General features: G+C 40.6%; 1 protein-coding gene across 7 annotated transcripts in view; it reads right to left on the bottom strand.

The window, feature by feature from the left end:
* Amotl1 (angiomotin like 1) overlaps window positions 1-19,001 on the bottom strand; it is a 179,409-nt gene that overhangs the window by 69,501 nt on the left and 90,907 nt on the right. For 5 of the 7 annotated variants that reach the window (XM_004838055.4, XM_087212303.1, XM_021252673.2 and 2 more), the window contains 2 exons: window positions 14,737-14,886; window positions 9,163-10,072 (listed from right to left, as the gene is read on the bottom strand). In XM_004838055.4, coding sequence (XP_004838112.2) covers window positions 9,163-10,072; window positions 14,737-14,886 — 1,060 coding nt within the window. The remainder of the gene's footprint in view (window positions 1-9,162; window positions 10,073-14,736; window positions 14,887-19,001) is intronic. The other 2 variants (XM_087212305.1, XM_004838053.3) reach the window with 1 other exon arrangement.

The raw sequence follows: 19,001 nt of genomic DNA, 5'->3' as shown, positions 1-19,001 counted from the left end.
CAGAAAGGAGAAATAAAACAAAATTTAAAACTTAGATGAAATAATAAGACTTTTTGGCCAAATTTGAAAACTTCTTAGTAAAAATACCTCATTTATGTACTGTATTTTCTTAAAATGTTCTGATCCTTAAAGTGATATATTTTATGAGCTAGTATGTGGTCTGTTTGGGAGAAAGTCCCACGTGCAGCTGAGAAGAAGGTGTATTCTGATTTTGTGGGGTGGAACACTGAAGATGTTTACTAGGTCCATTTCTTCATGGGTTTGGTTCAGTTCTGATAGTTCTGTTTTGATTTTTTGTCTAGTTTATCAGTCTATTTGTGACACTGAGGTATTGAGCCTTCACATCACAATTGTGTTAGTGCTTACTTGATTTTTTTATGACCATTAATATTTGTTTTGTATAGTTGGGTGCACCAGTGTTTGAGGCATATATATTTATAATTGTTATATAAAGAACTGAAAAAAAATCATACCCCTCCAAATTTAAAGACTCAATCCAAAAATGGGCATCTGAAATGAACAGACACTTCTCAGATGAAGAAGTACAAATAGCAAATAAATATATGAAAAAATGTTCAACATCAATGGTCATTCAAGAGATGCAAATTAAAACAACAAGATTCCATCTCACTCCAGAAAGAATGGCTATTATCAAGAAATCAACCAATAACAAATGCTGGCAGGGATGTGGGGGAAAAGGAACCCTTTTCTACTGTTGGTGGGAATGTAGACTGGCACAACCACTATGGAAATCAGTGTGGAGATTCCTCAAAGATCTAGAGGTTCCATTTGACCCAGGTATACCCCTTCTTGGTAACTTCCCCAAAGAATTAAAAGCATTATACCACATAAAATATGCACACCCATGTTTAAAGCAGCAATCTGTAATAGGTAAATCTTGGAAACAGCCCATCAACCAATGAATGGATAAAGATTTTTTTTTAATATATACAATGGAGTACTACTCAGCCATAAAGAAGGATAAACTTGAGACATTTCTAGGTAGATGGATGTACTTTGAGACCATACGCTTAAGTGAAATAAATCAGACACACATGTGTAAATATTGCATTGTTTCTCTGGTGTGAGAAATCAAAAGTGTAAATAAGGACCAAAATGTATAACAGATATTGTGAAATAGGAAGAAAATGTTCAAATGGGAAGGGGAACCAGGGAGAGAGGAGGGGGAAAAGAAGGAAGGGAAAAGAGAAAAGAAAGAAAAAATGGAAACAAAGCTTTTGCAAGTAAAGACAGGAACAGGAGTTGAAGGGAGGGGAAGGGAATGGGAAAAACAGAAGAATCAAGATATATCATGTACAAGTACAAATTCCCTTTGATGAATGTGATCATTATGTCTAAAACCAATAAAATTAATTCATTTTAAAAAATTAAATAAATAAAATTTTTTAAAAAGCAATATAGTGAGCAGAATATATAACAGTGGTTACCTGTGATTGATGGTAGTTATTATTTCCCCTTTCTTGGGAGGGCAGTGTGGTAGGAGTTATGCATTTTTCTAAATTTTCTACAAGGTACATGTTTTATCTATGTAAGGAAGTAAATCAATTAAGTTTTATGAAAAATTGGCTGTAACACTTTATAGATAAGGAAGCTGACGCTCTGAGAACTTTAGGCAATTTGCTGTTAGGAAAGAAGAAAAGAATTCCCACCTTTTGAACCTTTTTTTCCAAACCAGTGAAGTTCTCCACCTCAATCTCTTTGGTCAACCAGACACTTTAAGTCTCATAGATATTTACATTAAGATTCAACTTGGGTAAATGAAGATCAAAATCTTTGCTATGCAGGTGGATACAAATAACCTTCTGTTAGAGAAGTCACTCATTTAATGCATTTCAGCTGGAATTACAACAAGTACCCTGGGAAAGTAACCTGAACCTGACCCCAGCTTCTTGAAATTCTCATACTACAATTTCTCAGGACAAACAGGGCATTTTACTTGACTTATCCAACCATAATTAAGCCTAAATACTGTTAACACATGTACACAGTGGAATTCAAATAAGACTGCATGACCTCATTTTCACTAAGGGCAATGCGCAGTTTTTAATCCATCTGTTTTACCTTTCGATCCTACATAGCAATTCATTTTCATGACTGTATAAATGGTAAAAAGTAATTCACCATTTTGGAAGCATACATACATTCTCCAAATTCTCCTCCCTTCTCCAGTCATTTCTAACTCAAAGTAAGATGGGGTCACCAAACCTTTTTTCTTATCATACAGCACATGGCAAATGTGGAGCCAACCAGGAGTCAGACCTGCCGGTTAGCATGTCTTTACACTTGCTCAAGTTAAAATGCACTTGGCTTCTTCAAGACAGGTGTTATCTTTACTTTGCTACATGTGCTCTTGGACTGCCCAACCCCCCACACTATTACTTGAATAGAACCTTGACTGCACAGGAAATAATACCAAGAATCAACAACTGGGATCACATCATACTAAAAAGCTTCTGCACAGAAAAAGAAACAACCACCAGAGTGAAAAGACAGCCTACAGAATAAAAAACCTTTTGCCAGCTACTCCTCAAAGGACTAATATCTAGAATATATAAAAAAACTCAAAACTCAAAATCTCAAAATTTAAAGACCCAATCAAAAAATGGGGATCTGAAATGAATAGACACTTCTCTTATGAAGAAGTACAAATGGCCAATAAACACATGAAAAAAAATGCTCAACATCATGGGGTCAGTCAAGAATTGCAAATTAAAACAAAACTAATGTTCTATCTCACTCCAGAAAGAATGGCTATCATCAAGTAATCAACAAACGCTGGAAAGGCTGCTGGGAAAAGGAATCTTTCTTCATTGTTAGTGGGAGTGTAAACTAGTATGGAAATTGGTATGGAGATTCCTCAAAAAAATAAAAATAGAAATTCTATTTGACCCAGCCATTCCCCCTCTATCTTCTCAAAAGAGTTAAAGACATTATATTATAGAGATACATGCATTCCCAAGTTTACAGCAGCACAGTTAATAGCTAAATCTTGAAAGCAGCCTATATGTCCATTAACAGATGAATAGATTAAAAACTGTGAAGGGCCCGGGATTTAGCTCAGTGGTTTCACTGCCTGCTGAGCAGGCGGCAAGGAACCGAGTTAGATCCCCAGTACCAAAAAACAAAACAAAACAAAACAAAGTGGTATTTGTACACAATGGAGTACTACTCTGCCATAAAGGACAAGCTTGAGTCATTTGTAGGAAAATGGGTGTACCTTTGAGACCATAATGTTAAGTGAAGTAAATGAGACCCACAAACTTAAATATCACATGGTTTCTCTTATATGAGAAATCCAATATATAAATAAAGTACAAAATAAAAGACAATAGGAAAAATGCTATTGTAATCAGCATAGCCAATATCTAAAAGTGTATCCAAATTTAGTATTATTGTCTTACTTGTTTTATACATTTTTTTGGCTTATTAGTCTGGCTGTTAACCGGTGTTTATGATAATTAAGTTGACAAAGACTTATTAAATAAATAAATAAATAAAGTCTGATGCCGGAAAAATTTTTACCAAAGGAAGATGGAGGGGAAGATGGAAAAAAAGAATTGAGATGTGTTATGCAGATGTACCAATTCTCCACAATAAATGTAACCTTTATATACTGCAAATATGTACTAATAAAAATAAAATTCTTTTAAAGTATCTACATACTAAAAATCAAGTTAATGCATTCATCAATAAGCACAATATTAATAAATAGGTATTACTCTTCCCTGCTTCAGGAAGCTAGTAAATCAAACCTTCTGCATCAAACAGGTAATATTGAACCAAAACAAGGGACAAAAAGACAATGTCTAGCTCAGACACACCCAGCTGCAAGTGTTCATTTCATTATCAGGAATCACACTTAGTCCTTTTCCAAACTGATACTGCCTACAACATAGAAATTAGTCTTGTTAGTTTTTATCATCTTCCATAACTGAAACATTCTGCTAAAAATATCTAAAGAAAATACACACCACTACCCCAGTCTCCACCTTCAAATGAAAAAAACCTAACGACAGGTGAAAGATCAGCCCTTGCAGCTGCCAAGGTTAAATTTGTTTGTAGCCCTCCAGGATATCTGGAGGAAAAAAGGTATCTGGAGGGCTTTCTTCCTGGGGTCTGGAGTACTGAATCAGTAGTCCTATCTTTCTGAAAAACACTGTGGCGAGCAGGACATCACATGTGATATATTCTATAAATCTGATTAGGCAATCCGCAAGTAAGTGATGCCAGGTTAAACTCAAGTCTGCACTTCCCCTGCAATGTAAAGTGGCCATATTTTTAACTCACAGTAGGTATATGTACATGGTATGATCAAAAACTACAGGAAATATTTAAATTAACAATTAAAAAATTATTACAGTAAAAGACACATTGTCATTAATCCCCCTGAAAATACTCCTCTTTGCTTCAAACACACTTATCCCATCATCTTGCCACTTTCGGAAACAGTTCTGGAAGTCCTCTTTCATGAGTTTCTTTTCACAGCTCCCTAGATGTCCTGAATCAATTCAAAACATTTGTATGGCAATTTCTTTCAAATAAAAACATTATGGTATACCTTCATCCACCTTATTCACTGGCTCTTATACCATGTGACCTCTGGCTCTTCTGCAGTGCAGTGACACATAAAGGTAAATACTTTGATTTATTCAGGACATCAAGGCAGCCAGGATCAACGAAGAACATGGAAGAAAACTTCCAGAACTGCTTCAGAAAGTGGCAAGAAGGATGGGACAAGTGTGTTCAAAGCAAGGTGGCAAATTTAGAGGAAAATTAATAGCAATATGTCTTTTACTGTAATCATTTTTAAACATTCACCATATTCTTTGACCACACCTCATACAGCAGAGCACTCCAGGTTTGCATCCTGGCTTCTACACCACAGAGCTAGTGTAGTGATCTGAGTACTATAATGCTTTTTTCTAGGCCTCCATTCTTATCACTGTGAAAATGGGTAGGTGAGCAGTACTCAGCCCTTAGAGTCGTAAAGATTAAGGAAGATAACCCACACAATGTGTTGGCACACAGTAAGCATGTGGTGAAGGTTAAGATTTCCAGCTACCAGCGCTGCCACCAATACCACTCTATTGCCACCTGCTGAGGGTAGAGACAGTTCTAGAAAATGGAAAAATGGAGCAAGTGTTAGAGAAAACAGGTTTTAGTTAATACAGGATCCATTAAAGTATATAACCCATATGAACAAAAAACATGAAGAGCCAAGTTTCAAAATCAAAGAAGTTTATCTAGTAAAACATACTGCCTAAAGAAATTAACCTAGCTAGTAACTGCAAATTAAAACAGGGTCTAAACACTTTTTTTTCTTTCAAATTGGCAAAGTTTTTATAATTATAAGGACTAATGTTGGTCAACGTGCAATAAAATAGGCACAGTAGTGTTTTTACAAAGTTATGCAGCACCAGAAGCCAATAAATGTTCACTACAATGTACTCAATAATTTCATTTTTAAGTAATAATTCCCAAAGAAGCAAGCCAAAGTGTGGAAAATTTGATATGCATAATCATTTTCATCACATCATTTAGAGAAAATGGTATAAATTATATACATTATAAAATATTAGACACTAATAAAATGGTTATAAAAATATAAAGGATTGTGGCAAAAAATTTGAGACAATGCTACCTAAAAATAGCTCAAGATAGTAAACTGAATATAATTCATGATTGTAACACGAAAAAAGTAATTTATAAAGGAAAATGTTAGTAGTTGTATTGGGGAAGTAGGATATTAATAAGTAAATTTTTGCACCTCTAGTTTTCAAATATTTCAAAATATGGACCAATTTTTTGGAAAACAAACAGGCACCTTGACTAACATATTCCAAAGTTTTCTGATAAAAACCAGACCACCCATCGGAATTCATGTGTGCATTTGTTTCTATCAACACCGCAGAATCCATAAGCCAAGTAACTACCTCTGGAAGGGCTCTGTTTCCACAAAGTGAGTCAGAATTAATATCCATACATGTTGGAGGTTAGTGGAAAAGAACAATTCTCCATAGAAACAAGCAAATCCCACCTTGCCCTCATTCCTACCTATTTCCACTTTCAAGATGAGGGAAAAGCAAGATGAGCTAGAGGAAAACCAGAGCCTTCATCCATGGGCAGCTCACACTACCTCGCTCACAACAAAGGAAGGTGCTACAAGTCAATGGAGCCTGCATCAGTAGCCTTTCTCAGGGGGTTTCCATAAAGGAGTCCAAATGGTTTACAACTCAACGGGCACCTCCATCTTTAGTGCCTCAGAGCAGGTGAGAGACTTTGTAAGCAACAGAGAGACAGGAATGAAGGTAGGAAGTTCAAATTCTTATTTTTTCTCATAAATTCTATCACTTGTCTCTTCAGACCTGTCTTTAGGCAAAAAGGAGTCAAGTCTCACAAATATAATGGATTGGACCAGATTACTAAATATCCCTTACCATCTGAGCACACATGTGCAGCACCAGGAGGGCAATGGATTGGGCGACCTCAGTCAGAGGCCTCTCCTTCTAGTGTGGCAGTCTACGCTGCAGTATGCCTGTACCCAACAGCCTGCAGTTTCCTAAACCTTCACTGTTAAAGAGGTAACCCTCTAAGCCCAAGGGAATTTGTCAGTGAAACTCAAAGGAGCGCTGCTTGTCTCCTGGGTCACAAATAAGTTGCACACTACATAAACTCAACCCTGGGATTTTAAGCTATGCTAAATGTGTCTAAAGTGGAGCAGTATGGATGCCACTCTGTTTACCCAGCCAGCCAAGGGCTGTGCCACTGGAGCCTTTCGGGCTAGCTGTGGCCAGGCTCACAAAGCAGCCCTGTGGCTCTGGGGCCCATCCTTGACGACCTTCTGTTACACAGTCTCAGACATTTTGACGTGTCGTGTTAATCCAGCTGCCAACCCTAACAATAAGCTCAAATCCCTCATACGTTTTTTTCTTCTTTTGAGACAAATGACACTTTCCGCAAATAACTGGGGAGACCTCCCAGAAGTGTTTCCTTCCTGACCATTTTTCCACCTCATATCATACCTACTGCCAGCTGACAAAGCAGAAATCATCCACTTTATGTGCTGTTATTTAACAAAGTGAAGACTTCATATGGGAAGATTTTCATCCTCTATTAAGCTCCAGAGGTTGAGTGAAACGTTCAGGGGAAAGGGTAAACTGTCATAAGCTCTGGTATGATTCTGGAACACTACGGGATGTTTTAAACAAGCAAGGTGTATTAATATGATGCAAATAGTAGTGATTTGATACTTTTTGAGTTTAAATCTCTCCTGTGACCTAAGGAACTATAAAAAGGAAAGAAGAGCAGCTTCCAGGCCCTGTCTTGGATTTCCCAGTGGTCAGATTATGCCCATATGAGGAAGAAGGCATTCCACTGGGTATGTGAGGTCTAAGAGTTGGCCAGACTACTGCAATGCGGGCACTCCCACCCAGCCCCACTGCAGGATCAAGCTGGGGAGTAAGTGCTGTGTCAGCCAGTGCTCTCTGTCCAGCTCTAGTCACTCCCTGTCCGAAAGGGGTGCATCCAGGGCATGCTTCCTGCTCAGGCTGCATGGGGAACCTTAGCTCATTCAATTTAGAAACAGGCAAACCCTTTCTGAGAATAACACATCCAAAAATAGCAAAGGCTACCTATCTTCTCGTTTTATACTTCATGCTCTTCCTGCACAAGTTCAACAACATCTACACTGGTGACTCCAACTTTTCTCCTGAGAGCTGGATTTCCAATTGCCTTATTCCAACTGCCTTGCTACTCAGCTTCCACACCTAACCCATCACAGGATCCTGTCAAGTCTATTTCCCTGCCTCTCAGCACACAGCGTTCCTCCATTCCCACTGCCCCAAGCTTCAGGCACTCTCACCAGTTCCTCTTGGGACTACTCATGTCCCTGAAGGGTCCCATGAAGAGCTATCAGCCCCTCTAACCCATCTTGCACTGCCACTCAAGTCAGCTATTAAACACCAGCATGTAGGGCCGGGGATTTAGCTCAGTGGTTCCACTGCCTGCCTCGCAAGCGCAAGGTCCCAAGTTTGATCCCCGGTATAAATAAAAACAAAAACAAAAACCACCAGCACGTAGCTCCTACTTAAAAAGGTATTTCCCAATGGCTTATGGATAAATGCTAAACTTCTTAGCATTACACCCACCTTTACCAACTTCTCTGTCCAAACACATCCTCTGCCACATCTTACCATACCTAGCCCACCTGTGCTCTGCATTATTGCCCCTCATTCCAGACACATCTTCACAGCCTTTTTGTTTCAAGAAATGGCTTTCCCTCTGCACAGGACATTCTGTTACTCCATCTCTACCCTACAACTCTCATTTATCCTTCAAGGCCAGACTGAAACATCACCTCCTTTGGGAAGCTCTCTCCTGTCCCTTCAGTTACAAGTAACTGCCCTGCCTGTTCCTCTAGCACTTTCTGTATACTTCTATCCTAAACAGTAATTTAACAGCAGTGATCTGTTCAGAAACAGTTTCCCCAGAGACAATGCTATAAGTCATTGAGGGCAGGGACCATATCTTTATTTGTGAATCTGGTACCAGGCTGCACAGAGTACATATCCAGTAATCCATCAACCAGCCACACAACACATCCAAAGGCTGTAAGAGGAATTAGGGCGAGAGAGTGAAGAGATGTTGATGGTCAGGATACTTGACTCTAGCCCCCAACTGCCTCTGAGTTGTGTGCTGTGGACATTTATTAATCTCTCCAGGCTTTAGTTTCCCATCTGTGAATGTGAGTCCCACAGTCTCTTTAACTCCTCTGTTCTAGCAGTCTGACTATTTTGCTTTAAGATCTACAGTGAAGAAAGACTATAAAACCCCTTGGTAATATGTTCCAGGAGTCTGAATGTTTCTCCACAAAGCCCGCCAGGAAAACACCCTGTAGGTGTCCAGACAGAGCTCCCAAGAACACCAACAGCAGAGGCTCCTATCCTCCACTCATCAATCCCCAGTTGCCCTCTACTCTGCTTCACTTGACAAATCATGGCCCCAAAGTGGCTTATTAAATATAATGCACAAGAAAAAAAAACCTGATGACAAAAATTTAACATGCCTGGAAAGCAGTGAGTGCTAAAAACATGACTGCTGAATTTTGAAAAGCCAAGCTGACCCTCTAGGCTTGATAATCACCTGGTGACCCCATACTCTGGGGGTGGCTGGTACCTCAGGACGGCCACTTCTGTTCTCGCAGGCTGAGGGGCAGGGTAAGGCTTGACCATATCATGGAGCATCCCTGGGTGCTGGTCACCGTAGAAAAGACCATGATCCTGGTTCTTGCTGACTGGGGACATCATTTGCTTGGTCTTGAAGGGGTACTCAGGTGGAGGACCTCGAGGGTCCAGGATTTTCCCACCGGGCTGGGCTGGCGAGGGTCCCCCTCCTGCTTTGAACCCCTTTCCACTCCCTGAGCCAGGGAGGTGTTGCTTAGCACCATTCCTCTCCAATGATAGCTGCATGATCCTTTCACTGAGGGAGCGGACATGGCCCTGCTTCAGTTCTTTCAGCGCTTCATCCTTATGTGCCTGTCCACTGTTGGCACGGCTCACCGTGGCCCTCCCCTCAGTGCGAGACTTCTGACTGGTGCCCCCAGCCATGTAGTAACTGTGGCCTGCGGGCCCCTGCTGCTGCTGCCCCCTGAAAAACTGTGACTGGGCCTTGGCCTCCTCGTAAGTGGGCAGCTCCTCATTGTTCTGCTGTGGCTGCGTGGAGCGGACCTGCTTCTCCATCACCGTGTTGTCCACCTGGTGTTCTTGACCCTGCGGTTCCTGGCGTGCTGACTGGTAGACCATTTGTGGGTCTTCTTGAGTGAGGTTTTCCGTGGAAGAAAAGTTGTTTGTAGGGTGAGCTGGTCCTGCACTCCCTGTGGCCTGGTGCTGAATGGCCAGCAAGTTCATGTTCTCAGTTGGGGTGCCATATCGCAGTTGTTCCTGAATCAGCCGCTGTAATACTGTTCCAGCTGCCGCATCCTCGGAACCTCTCATTTCCACCTCTGAAATCCTCAGGAAGTTCGTAGAGAGGAAGTTACAAAGAGGATCCTCAACTAAAATATAAACATAGAAAAAAGACATCAGGCTGTTCCCCAGGAGATACATGTCCATCAGTATGTGGTGAATAATTAGCATTACAACTACAGCAGCATTTAAAGATAAGATTTAAGACACACCACTACCTCCATCTATCCTGCATTGTTTCACAGATATGTTTTCCAATTTACTCTACTCTCCATTCCCTCTCCTCCCACTCCTGAGACTTCCTCCATCCTTCATCCTTTCCCTTTCTTTTATCCTCTCCAACTCCCCTTTCTTTTCAACACATAAACATACCCACCAAAATCAAACAGGAAGACCTCTGATTGTCACCCTACAATCTCCTAATCTCCTTCCTTCTCTTCTGCTCATCTTCAGTAAGCAACATATGCTTTCTGTCTCTGTGTTCCAAATGCTCCATTCACTGCCCTGATCAGCTACCAAATTCAACAAGAGTTTTCCAACTCATATTATACACCTAACCTTTCTGAAGCATCAACATGGTTGATCACCCTCTTCTTGAAACTCTCCTAAGTCAGCATCCAAGTCACCTTTCCTCCTGCCTCTCTACACGTCTTCTCTGGCTCCCTTTTTTCCACCTGCCCCTCAAATGTTTTCTCCCAGCTCTGTCCCGAGTACTCTTCTACCCTCACTCAACAGAATCTCCACTCGTGTCTTCAACTCAAGTCTTGAAATCCACATCTACAATGGCAGCCAATAGCTCTTAAGGCATTCTACCTTAACACATCTTCCTTTCCCCCAATGCTTACATAGTCTAACTCTCGAGCCCCATCTCCACTACTTTTTCTCAAGCCAGAAACAGGAAAGTTTTCCAAAATTCCTTCCTCCTCTTTCCTCCAACACCTAGTGAGTTACCACCTGTTAATTCTACCTCGTAAATATCACTATAGACCCTCTTCTTTATTCCCATGTCGATCTTGAAGTACCATTATTCATAAGCATAATATAATCACAGGAACTATTCCTAAAGTGTATATGATATGCTAGGTATTTCACTAAATTTTTTCCATATGTTATTTTACTTATTCTCCATACAGTCTTATAAAGAGGTATCAATTCCCCCAACTTATAGAAGAAGAGAGGCACAGAAGTTAAGTCACACAGTCCACACAGGTAGGAACTCCAACTCTATGTTCATTCCATAGTATTACAAGCTGTGGCAACTCATACCCAGACCACTTCCATAATGTCCTTATCTATGCCCAACTCTAGCCTCATTCCAATTTCCAAACCCACGACTCAGGCTCAACATATCTTCCACACTACTTTGAAAAATTGTTCCAACAGGAAAATCTAATTATATCATTTATCTGCACAAAATTCATCAATTATCAATTACATGATAATGCTGACATTCCATCACATATTGCAGCACATACTGTCTACCTACCTGGCAACACTTCATGTCACCCCTGCTTCATACTGGTAACCCCTCAGACTTTAAGCTCCAGCAGTACCTAGGAACACATAGTTTCCAGGATGTGCTAGCTCTCTATAACCTCTAGGCCTTTTTGGCATTCTTCCTCTTCCTAGAAATATGGATCTCATTATGTCTCTTGGGAAACGTCATCCTTTAAATGGTAACGGCAAAGCTACTGTCCCTGCTACAAAAACTGTCTTCCTTGTCCTGAGCCCATTTGTACATATTGCTTTTGAAGCAATAATCATAGTAGATGGCAATTATTTATTTACACAAGACTCCAAACTCCACAAAACCAGATTAGTCTTCTCATCTGTGTCACCCTGGCACTCAGCACAATGCTGGTCTCAAATACTTAACCAGTACAAGAATACTTACACCAGCCACACGCAATGTAATACCTAGCCCATTTCACAACAATACTATTAAGCAATGAATTAAAGATGGCAGATGGCATGGGGCCAGGGATTTAGCTCAGTGGTTCTGGCACCTGCCTGGCAAGCACAAGGTACCAAGTTTGATCCCCAGTACCAAAAAATAAAAATAAAAAAAATTAAGATGGTATATGGCATGATGGTGTGAAAGCTCCACCACCACTTACTATTGGCCTAACCTTACTCTGAGCCTGAAAATCCTCTCCTTGAATAAGGGGAGCTGAACAACAGCATCTCCAGATACCCAAGCTTTACAGTGACATTAAATGGTGGCTCTGTGTTTTTTATAGACACAGAGAGCACATCCTTTTCTCAAAAACCATCTTTCTTCCCCAAGTATATCTTCTTTCTTATAAATGGCATCCTCGTCATATGAGTCACACAGATAGAAATTTCATATCCACTTTTTGCCCTTTCTCTCCTTTGCTTCCCATATTTAATCAACTGCCAACCTAGTTTTTTTTCAGGCCACAGTGAAATGAAGTAAAAAATAGAAAAAAAGGTATAACTACTCACAAGATACATGCATATGGCTTGTATATACGTACTAGCACACCTATATATGTATTTATGCAGACACGTTATTAGGTTTACAACTGTCCTTTCTGGCAAAGGTTATCCAGGATTACATTCCTCTTCTTTAGTATTCCAATATGAGAAAACATGACAATAAATGATATTTTAGTGTCTTTGTAATAGCAAAAGACAGAAACTCTCTGTTGGTCCTAATTGTCATTAAGAAATTTACCATGTATGATAGAAGCAAGCCCTCACTTCTACTCCAATGTGCTCTCCTGTCCACCTATTCTTACCTAACCTTGGTCATGCCTCAATGTGGCTCCTTAACAAATGCTGAGATGTCCTGAAAAGCCTCTTAAAACCTTTTGCCTCAGGCCTCTTCTTCCCAGTCACACTATATTACTTATCTTCCTCTACTAGAATTCAAGTTTCAGAGGCAGAAAGGATTGTCTGTCATATACGTGGGTTGTGTTCCTGACCTAGAACACTGCCCTATACATGGAGACATCTGCCAAAGAAAATTCAGTCACGGTACAGGCTGGATTCTGAGGCTATACTTTAGTCATATGGCTCTCCCTGTCCTTGGCCAAAAAAATTCATCTCTGTGACCTTGGCCAAATTATTGGGCTTCTCTGAACCTCCTCTTCTGAAAAATGGGGAGACTAAATACCTGCCTTATGGAAGGTTATATAAAGTCAAATATTCCTCACCTTTAGAGAATATATACAACCAGTGAGATGTAAACTCAAAGTGCAGCAATAAAAACAGATTACCAAAAGGCCACATGTGATGAATTACCAAACAAATGTAATTAACAATGAGCAACCCAAGGAAAAAGATGAATGTAGGTTGGACTAGTCCATTCACTCACTCACCAAAATTACAACTGCAAACTTTTTATATTTTAAGCACAATGATAGCTGTTAAGAGTTATGAGACTAAAGAGGACAGAATGGATCTGAAGGGCTTCATGGAATAAGCACATTTAATAAGAATAGAAAATACTAAAATAAATATTTTAATAAAAATAACAATATAATTCCAATGGAAAATTATTTCTTTAGATGAAAAATAAAAGGAATGGGTCTCAACAAGCATAAAAACTACTGAATTCCTTCTTCATTGAAGTAAGAAAAAACTGAACTAGCATACTTTGGCAAGAGTTGTAAAATGGTTTTAAAGAATTTCCTCACAGTTTTACCAGTCTCAAAAACCCTCAAAAAGCCACGCATGGTGGTGCATGCCTGTAATTCAAGCACTCTGGGAGACTAAGGCAAGAGGATGGCATGTTTGAGCCTAGCTTGGGCAACTTAATGAGACTCTTGTCTCAAAATAAAAAATTTTAAAAAGGGAGAGATGGAGCTCAGTGTGAAGGCCCTGAGTTCAGTCCCCAGTGCCCCACCACCACCAAAAAAACCCTTCAAAAATAGAAAATTTTTACATAGGAGGTGGCTCCCCTTCCCTACTTATAGTTTTATTCCTTCTACACTTGTGAACTATTTGCAAAAAGAAATAAAAATGAAGCAGAAAAAGAAAACAACAAAAGATTCTGAAAAAGGGACAAAAATATTTTTAAATTAGATAGAGAAAAAATTAGGGACTAAATGATGTAATTCTGAAGCTCCTACACAGATATGACTCTTGCAAAGGGAGCCACATATTAGAATAATACAGTCTTAGTAATATAGTAATACTGTCTTATCAGTGCTGGGGATTTAGCTCAGTGGTTCTGGTGTCTGCCTCGCAAATGCAAGGTCCTACGTTCGATCCCCAGTACCAAAAAAAAAACAAAAAATACTGTCTTATCATACCATAACATGATTACAAATACGGCATTTACCAGCAAAGAGATAACCCATAATCCAATATGCTGATTGTTAAAATAAGGATAGAAAATGAAGAAACATTTGGATTACAAAGCCCCCTTCCCTCAGGTGATCTGTTCCAAGAACCCTAGTGGGCACCTGAAACCAGGGGTAGTACCAAAGCCTGCACATGCTATATTTGTTCCTACATACCTATGATAATGTTTAAATTATAAATTAAGCACACTAAAAAATTAATAGTCAATAATAAATAAAACAATTATAACAATATATGGCAATGATGTTATTTAAAAGTTATGAACTGTTTATTCCTGGTATTTTTCATTATATTTCCAACCACAGCTGACCTCGAGTAACAAACTGTGGAAGCAAAGCTCCCACAGTTAAAGAGAAAGTTACAAATGAGAGACATAAGGTCATTTTGTTTTGCCAATACAAGTGCTAATGAAAGGACTCACCAACTTTTTCTCTGAGGTTACCGTTTGCCTCCACAGTCAAAGCAGATGCTTCATTCCTCCCAGAATAGAGCTGAAGGCCTGAGAAAAAACAGTTGGGGTCTTCTAGAATCTGGATGGGACTGCTAGGACTGTAACAGACAGGAGGCGGAGCTGGCAGAAAGAAAGTAATGTGTATGTTAGTGCCAACCAAGTGCCCCCTCCTTCCTGTGTGACTCAGAAAAGGCCACGAAGCATTCTCCCACATTTCAGCTCGTGGTGACAGCTCTTGTCTTTTTGATTCATAAAATTCAGAACTATCACAAGGCCCCTGCCACCTACCAAAATGACTCGTGGGATCAATCTAAAAGTTAAGACATGCTGAACAAAGGCATGAATGCTTTCACACAGCCCAGTTCCAACAAAAGTCAAGTCCCTATAAAAATTACAAGTCACAAATTCCAAAACAGTGAAGATGAGGGATAGAAAGGAGGGAGACAGGAAGGGTGACCAGCAAAAGAAAACTAAAATGGGAAGAAAGCCGGTTCTCAAAATACATAAAAGACACAGAAAGGAATGGTCACTTTGCCAGACCATGTATTAGCAAAAGAATTTTCCAGCACAGGACAGAGCACTGAGTTCACTGGAAGGTTTCTCAAGTCTCGTGTTGCAGCGTAGATGGAGCTGGGGTTCTGGATTTTGGGCCTCTGCCAAGCGCTGGGCTTTCAAGCTTTGGTTTATCTGCTTCACACATAAACCAGAATGTGCTTCCTCTTCCAATTAAACTTGACACGGCCCTCAGTCCTACAGCCACTGAACATAAGATACCACCTCAATAACACTGATTCCACACCACCATCTGTGGGAACTTCCGGCACTCAGGTCCAGCCTGTCTTCCTGCTCTGCTCAGACTTCGCGTGGGCACCAAGTTCAAGGCTTTTTTCGGCAAAAGTAACTTAAATTTACTCTGGAAAGTCATACTTTTCTTAAAATGAAGATTCTTTCCCCAAAGATAATTCTATTAGAAGAAAAGTAAAGTTCTTCAGCAACTGTTCCAAATTGATCATTTGAAATTTCTACCCAGATTTGTTATCCATCCATTTCCCACAAGGCTGAAGCTACTAGTAAAAGACTAACTATACCAAGGGCTGTATGATGGTAACGTACTTGCCTTCTTCTTGGTTCTTACATGTATTGCTCACCTGTATCAGAGGTATGTCTGCCCTAAGGAGAAAAAAAGATTTTCATAACTACAATATTTATCTTATAAATTGTAAATAATGTAGTTGTGACTACCATATTAAAGATGAATATAAACCAAGTGTGAATGGCATATTGGATGTAGACCACTTTAAAACTACTGCTCCAATCCATAATAAGAGACTATTTGTCAGCCTTCTCTTTTTCAGCCAACCTCTCACCCCTTTCTGGGCCTAGTCCTCCACATCCATATATCTGAAAGTCTAGGGCTAAAATTAGGAATCATGGATGGCCTACAGCCAAAGTCAAATTCTGACCTGGCTTCTACTTTCCCACAGTTGTCAAACTAGAGAGGGATGAGGTACAATGTTGGCTGCACATTAAAATTATCCAGGAAACTTTTAAAATCCCAGAACCCAGGCTCAGTCAGAATCTCTGGGAGTAGGGCCCAGGCATCTGCATTTTATCAAGCTCTTCAAATGATTCTAATGTACAGTCAAAGCTGGGAAGTCCAAAGCTAGAGGGAGGGCCACACATGTGGAGGAAAAAAAGAATCATACAACACCTTTCTGCACTTTCATTTCCACCCCTCCTACCAAGTTAGAGCAAGAGAGGAGTCAAGGGCCTACATGCTTCAATAAAAGAAATTGTGGTGCTTTCTTAACATAGATCTGGTTCAGGAATGGCACATGGCAGCATGATACAACTTTAGGTGATACCATCTAGTCACCTGACCAAGAATAGTAAATGATAAGGAGAAAACTACCAACAAAATTAAGGTATATATGTACACACAAATGTATACACACGTAAAGGAGAATATGTTTTCAACATAGAGCTCAGAATGGACCCCGGCACTAAGCCATTCAGTCACTACAACACTGATACAAATTACTTTCCCATGCTTTATCCTATGGGCTTCCAAATGATAGTAGATCCAAGAGCTCCAGACCACACAACACCACACAGAGGGCAGCTGTTGAAGAACACAGAGGACAGAGGACAGCAAAGACATGCCATCTTTAACCATATTCCTTCAATGTTATAAAAGAACTAATGCACTTCACATAAACATATACACACATGTTCATGTGTGCACTCACACATCTACCCAGACTGAGGGCACAGTATTTAATGACATGTCAGTGATTATTTAAGATCGTTTTTGCACACATCTGGGGACCCTCGTGTTCACCATCTTAATTCCTACTACAGCTACCACTCCTGGGTGTTAAAGAAAGGCCAGAGAGCTCCACAGATAATGAAAACAGACACCACAGGCAGACAAGGCTGGTTTTCATCCATTTCCCCAAAGCCAAGAGACAGCCAGGTGGGCTTTCCCAGTACTGACACAGCCTAAAGCAATCAGACTTGTAGGACAAGGAAAAGTGGCAGTGATGTTTGTCATGGTGCACTGGATTCCTAAGTCACATATCAAAAGCCAACGAGGGCCAGGGATTTAGCTCAGTGGTTCCACGACCTGCCTCGAAACCGCAGGGTCCCGAATTCGATCCCCGATACCAAAAAAAAAAAAAGCTAAAGAGAGGCCCTGTTTCATTCCTCATGTACCTAATCCTTCCCTGGGCACTCCTGTAGCACCAACTGAGTCTATTTTCTTCAGCAAACTTCAGGGCACATAATCTAAACAAACTGAAATGAGAAATTGGAAGTGGTCGAACAACATGAGGGGGAATGCTGTTTTCTTTATTGGCAGTTCATAACTGGGAGTGAGAGCTGTGAAAAACCCAGAAGGCCCCAGACATCACTACCACCCAGAAGGCTCCTGTAAGGCCTGGCTTGGGCCCAGGGACACCACAGCACTGCTCATTTTGGGGGCCCGCAGCCTCCTGAGGATTCTGCTGACTCAACAGTGTGTAATATGCACAACACACTTGTTGCAAGGCCTTCATAAAGCCTCTTTCCATACGAGGCCCTCTTGTCTAAGCAGGTAACTTATAGTTAACCTACTTCTTTCAAGCCAGCACCTTGTCTGAGGATTACCACTCCCACAGCTCTAGTGTGCAGGAGAAAAAGCCAGCTCTCTGGAGAAGAGGCTCTGCTGGGAGGGGGCACATGAAGCTCCAGGGCCCCTTCCTAGAAGGAAAGCAGAGATCTGGTTTTTTCTGCAGTCAACAAAGGGTGACATTCAGAAATCTACTTTGGGGATTCAACATTTCTGCCTTAGATCGACTACAAGTCATTTTACGTAATTGGTTCCTTTTGCTTTTACAGAATCCGAGTGTCATTTGTCAGTATGGAGAATCCTGCTCCTCTCTTGCTGAGCGTGACTGTTTCTGGCTTGCTTCCGAAGCAATGAAAACGTCCATCACAGCTTTAGGCTGTTACCTTTTTGTGACTATCCAGAGGCCTGCAGGTAATGTGACCCCAACAAGACTTTTTTTCTTACTCCATAGTTGCAATAACAAAGGGCCTCATTGTTGAAGGAAAACGAATTGAAGGTAAAATGAAGTACATTTTCTGGGGAAAGTAAGGGGCAAGACAAAGGACCTGGTGAGCTGCTCCTGGGCTTCACCCGCTCTAACTCCTGGGGAGCAGATCTTCCATCTGTCACCAGCCAAGAGACCAAGGTCATTAAATGGTGACCCCGCTATCATCTCACACAGGCACGGTGGGGATCCCTTGTCCTGGAACACCCCTCCCCCCTTCCATGTAACTATTTGAGCTATAAGGTCAAGGTCAGAATTTGGTTTTCAAAGCTGTCTATACTCAGCCCACTCCTTCAGCTGTTCATGGTCTTGCTGGTCCCCTCAGCCTCCCAGCAACCTCTGAAGGTCATCATTCTCTGAGTGCCCCCCTCTAACCTTACACCTCACCAATAAAAATTAAAAACCAAAGTTCATCCAGTGAATTTACCCCTTCAAGTACCTCCTCAGGAATACCTTCCCCTGCCCCAACTGCCACTGCAATTAAGTTCTGATGCACCCAAAACTTACCACTTCAATATCAACTGGTATTTTACAGTAGTCATTTAATCTGGTATTTTACAGTAGTCATTTAATCTAAGATGCTGTCACTTAATCTGCCCTGGTCAAGTAATAACGGTCTTTGAAGACAGGCACTACACCATG

Source organism: Heterocephalus glaber, unplaced genomic scaffold, assembly GCF_053883595.1.
Source record: "Heterocephalus glaber isolate CG9 unplaced genomic scaffold, H.glaber_assembly_v1.0 deba00001429, whole genome shotgun sequence".
Taxonomy (NCBI): Eukaryota; Metazoa; Chordata; class Mammalia; order Rodentia; family Bathyergidae; genus Heterocephalus; species Heterocephalus glaber.
This window is presented reverse-complemented; position numbering and strand designations above follow the sequence as displayed.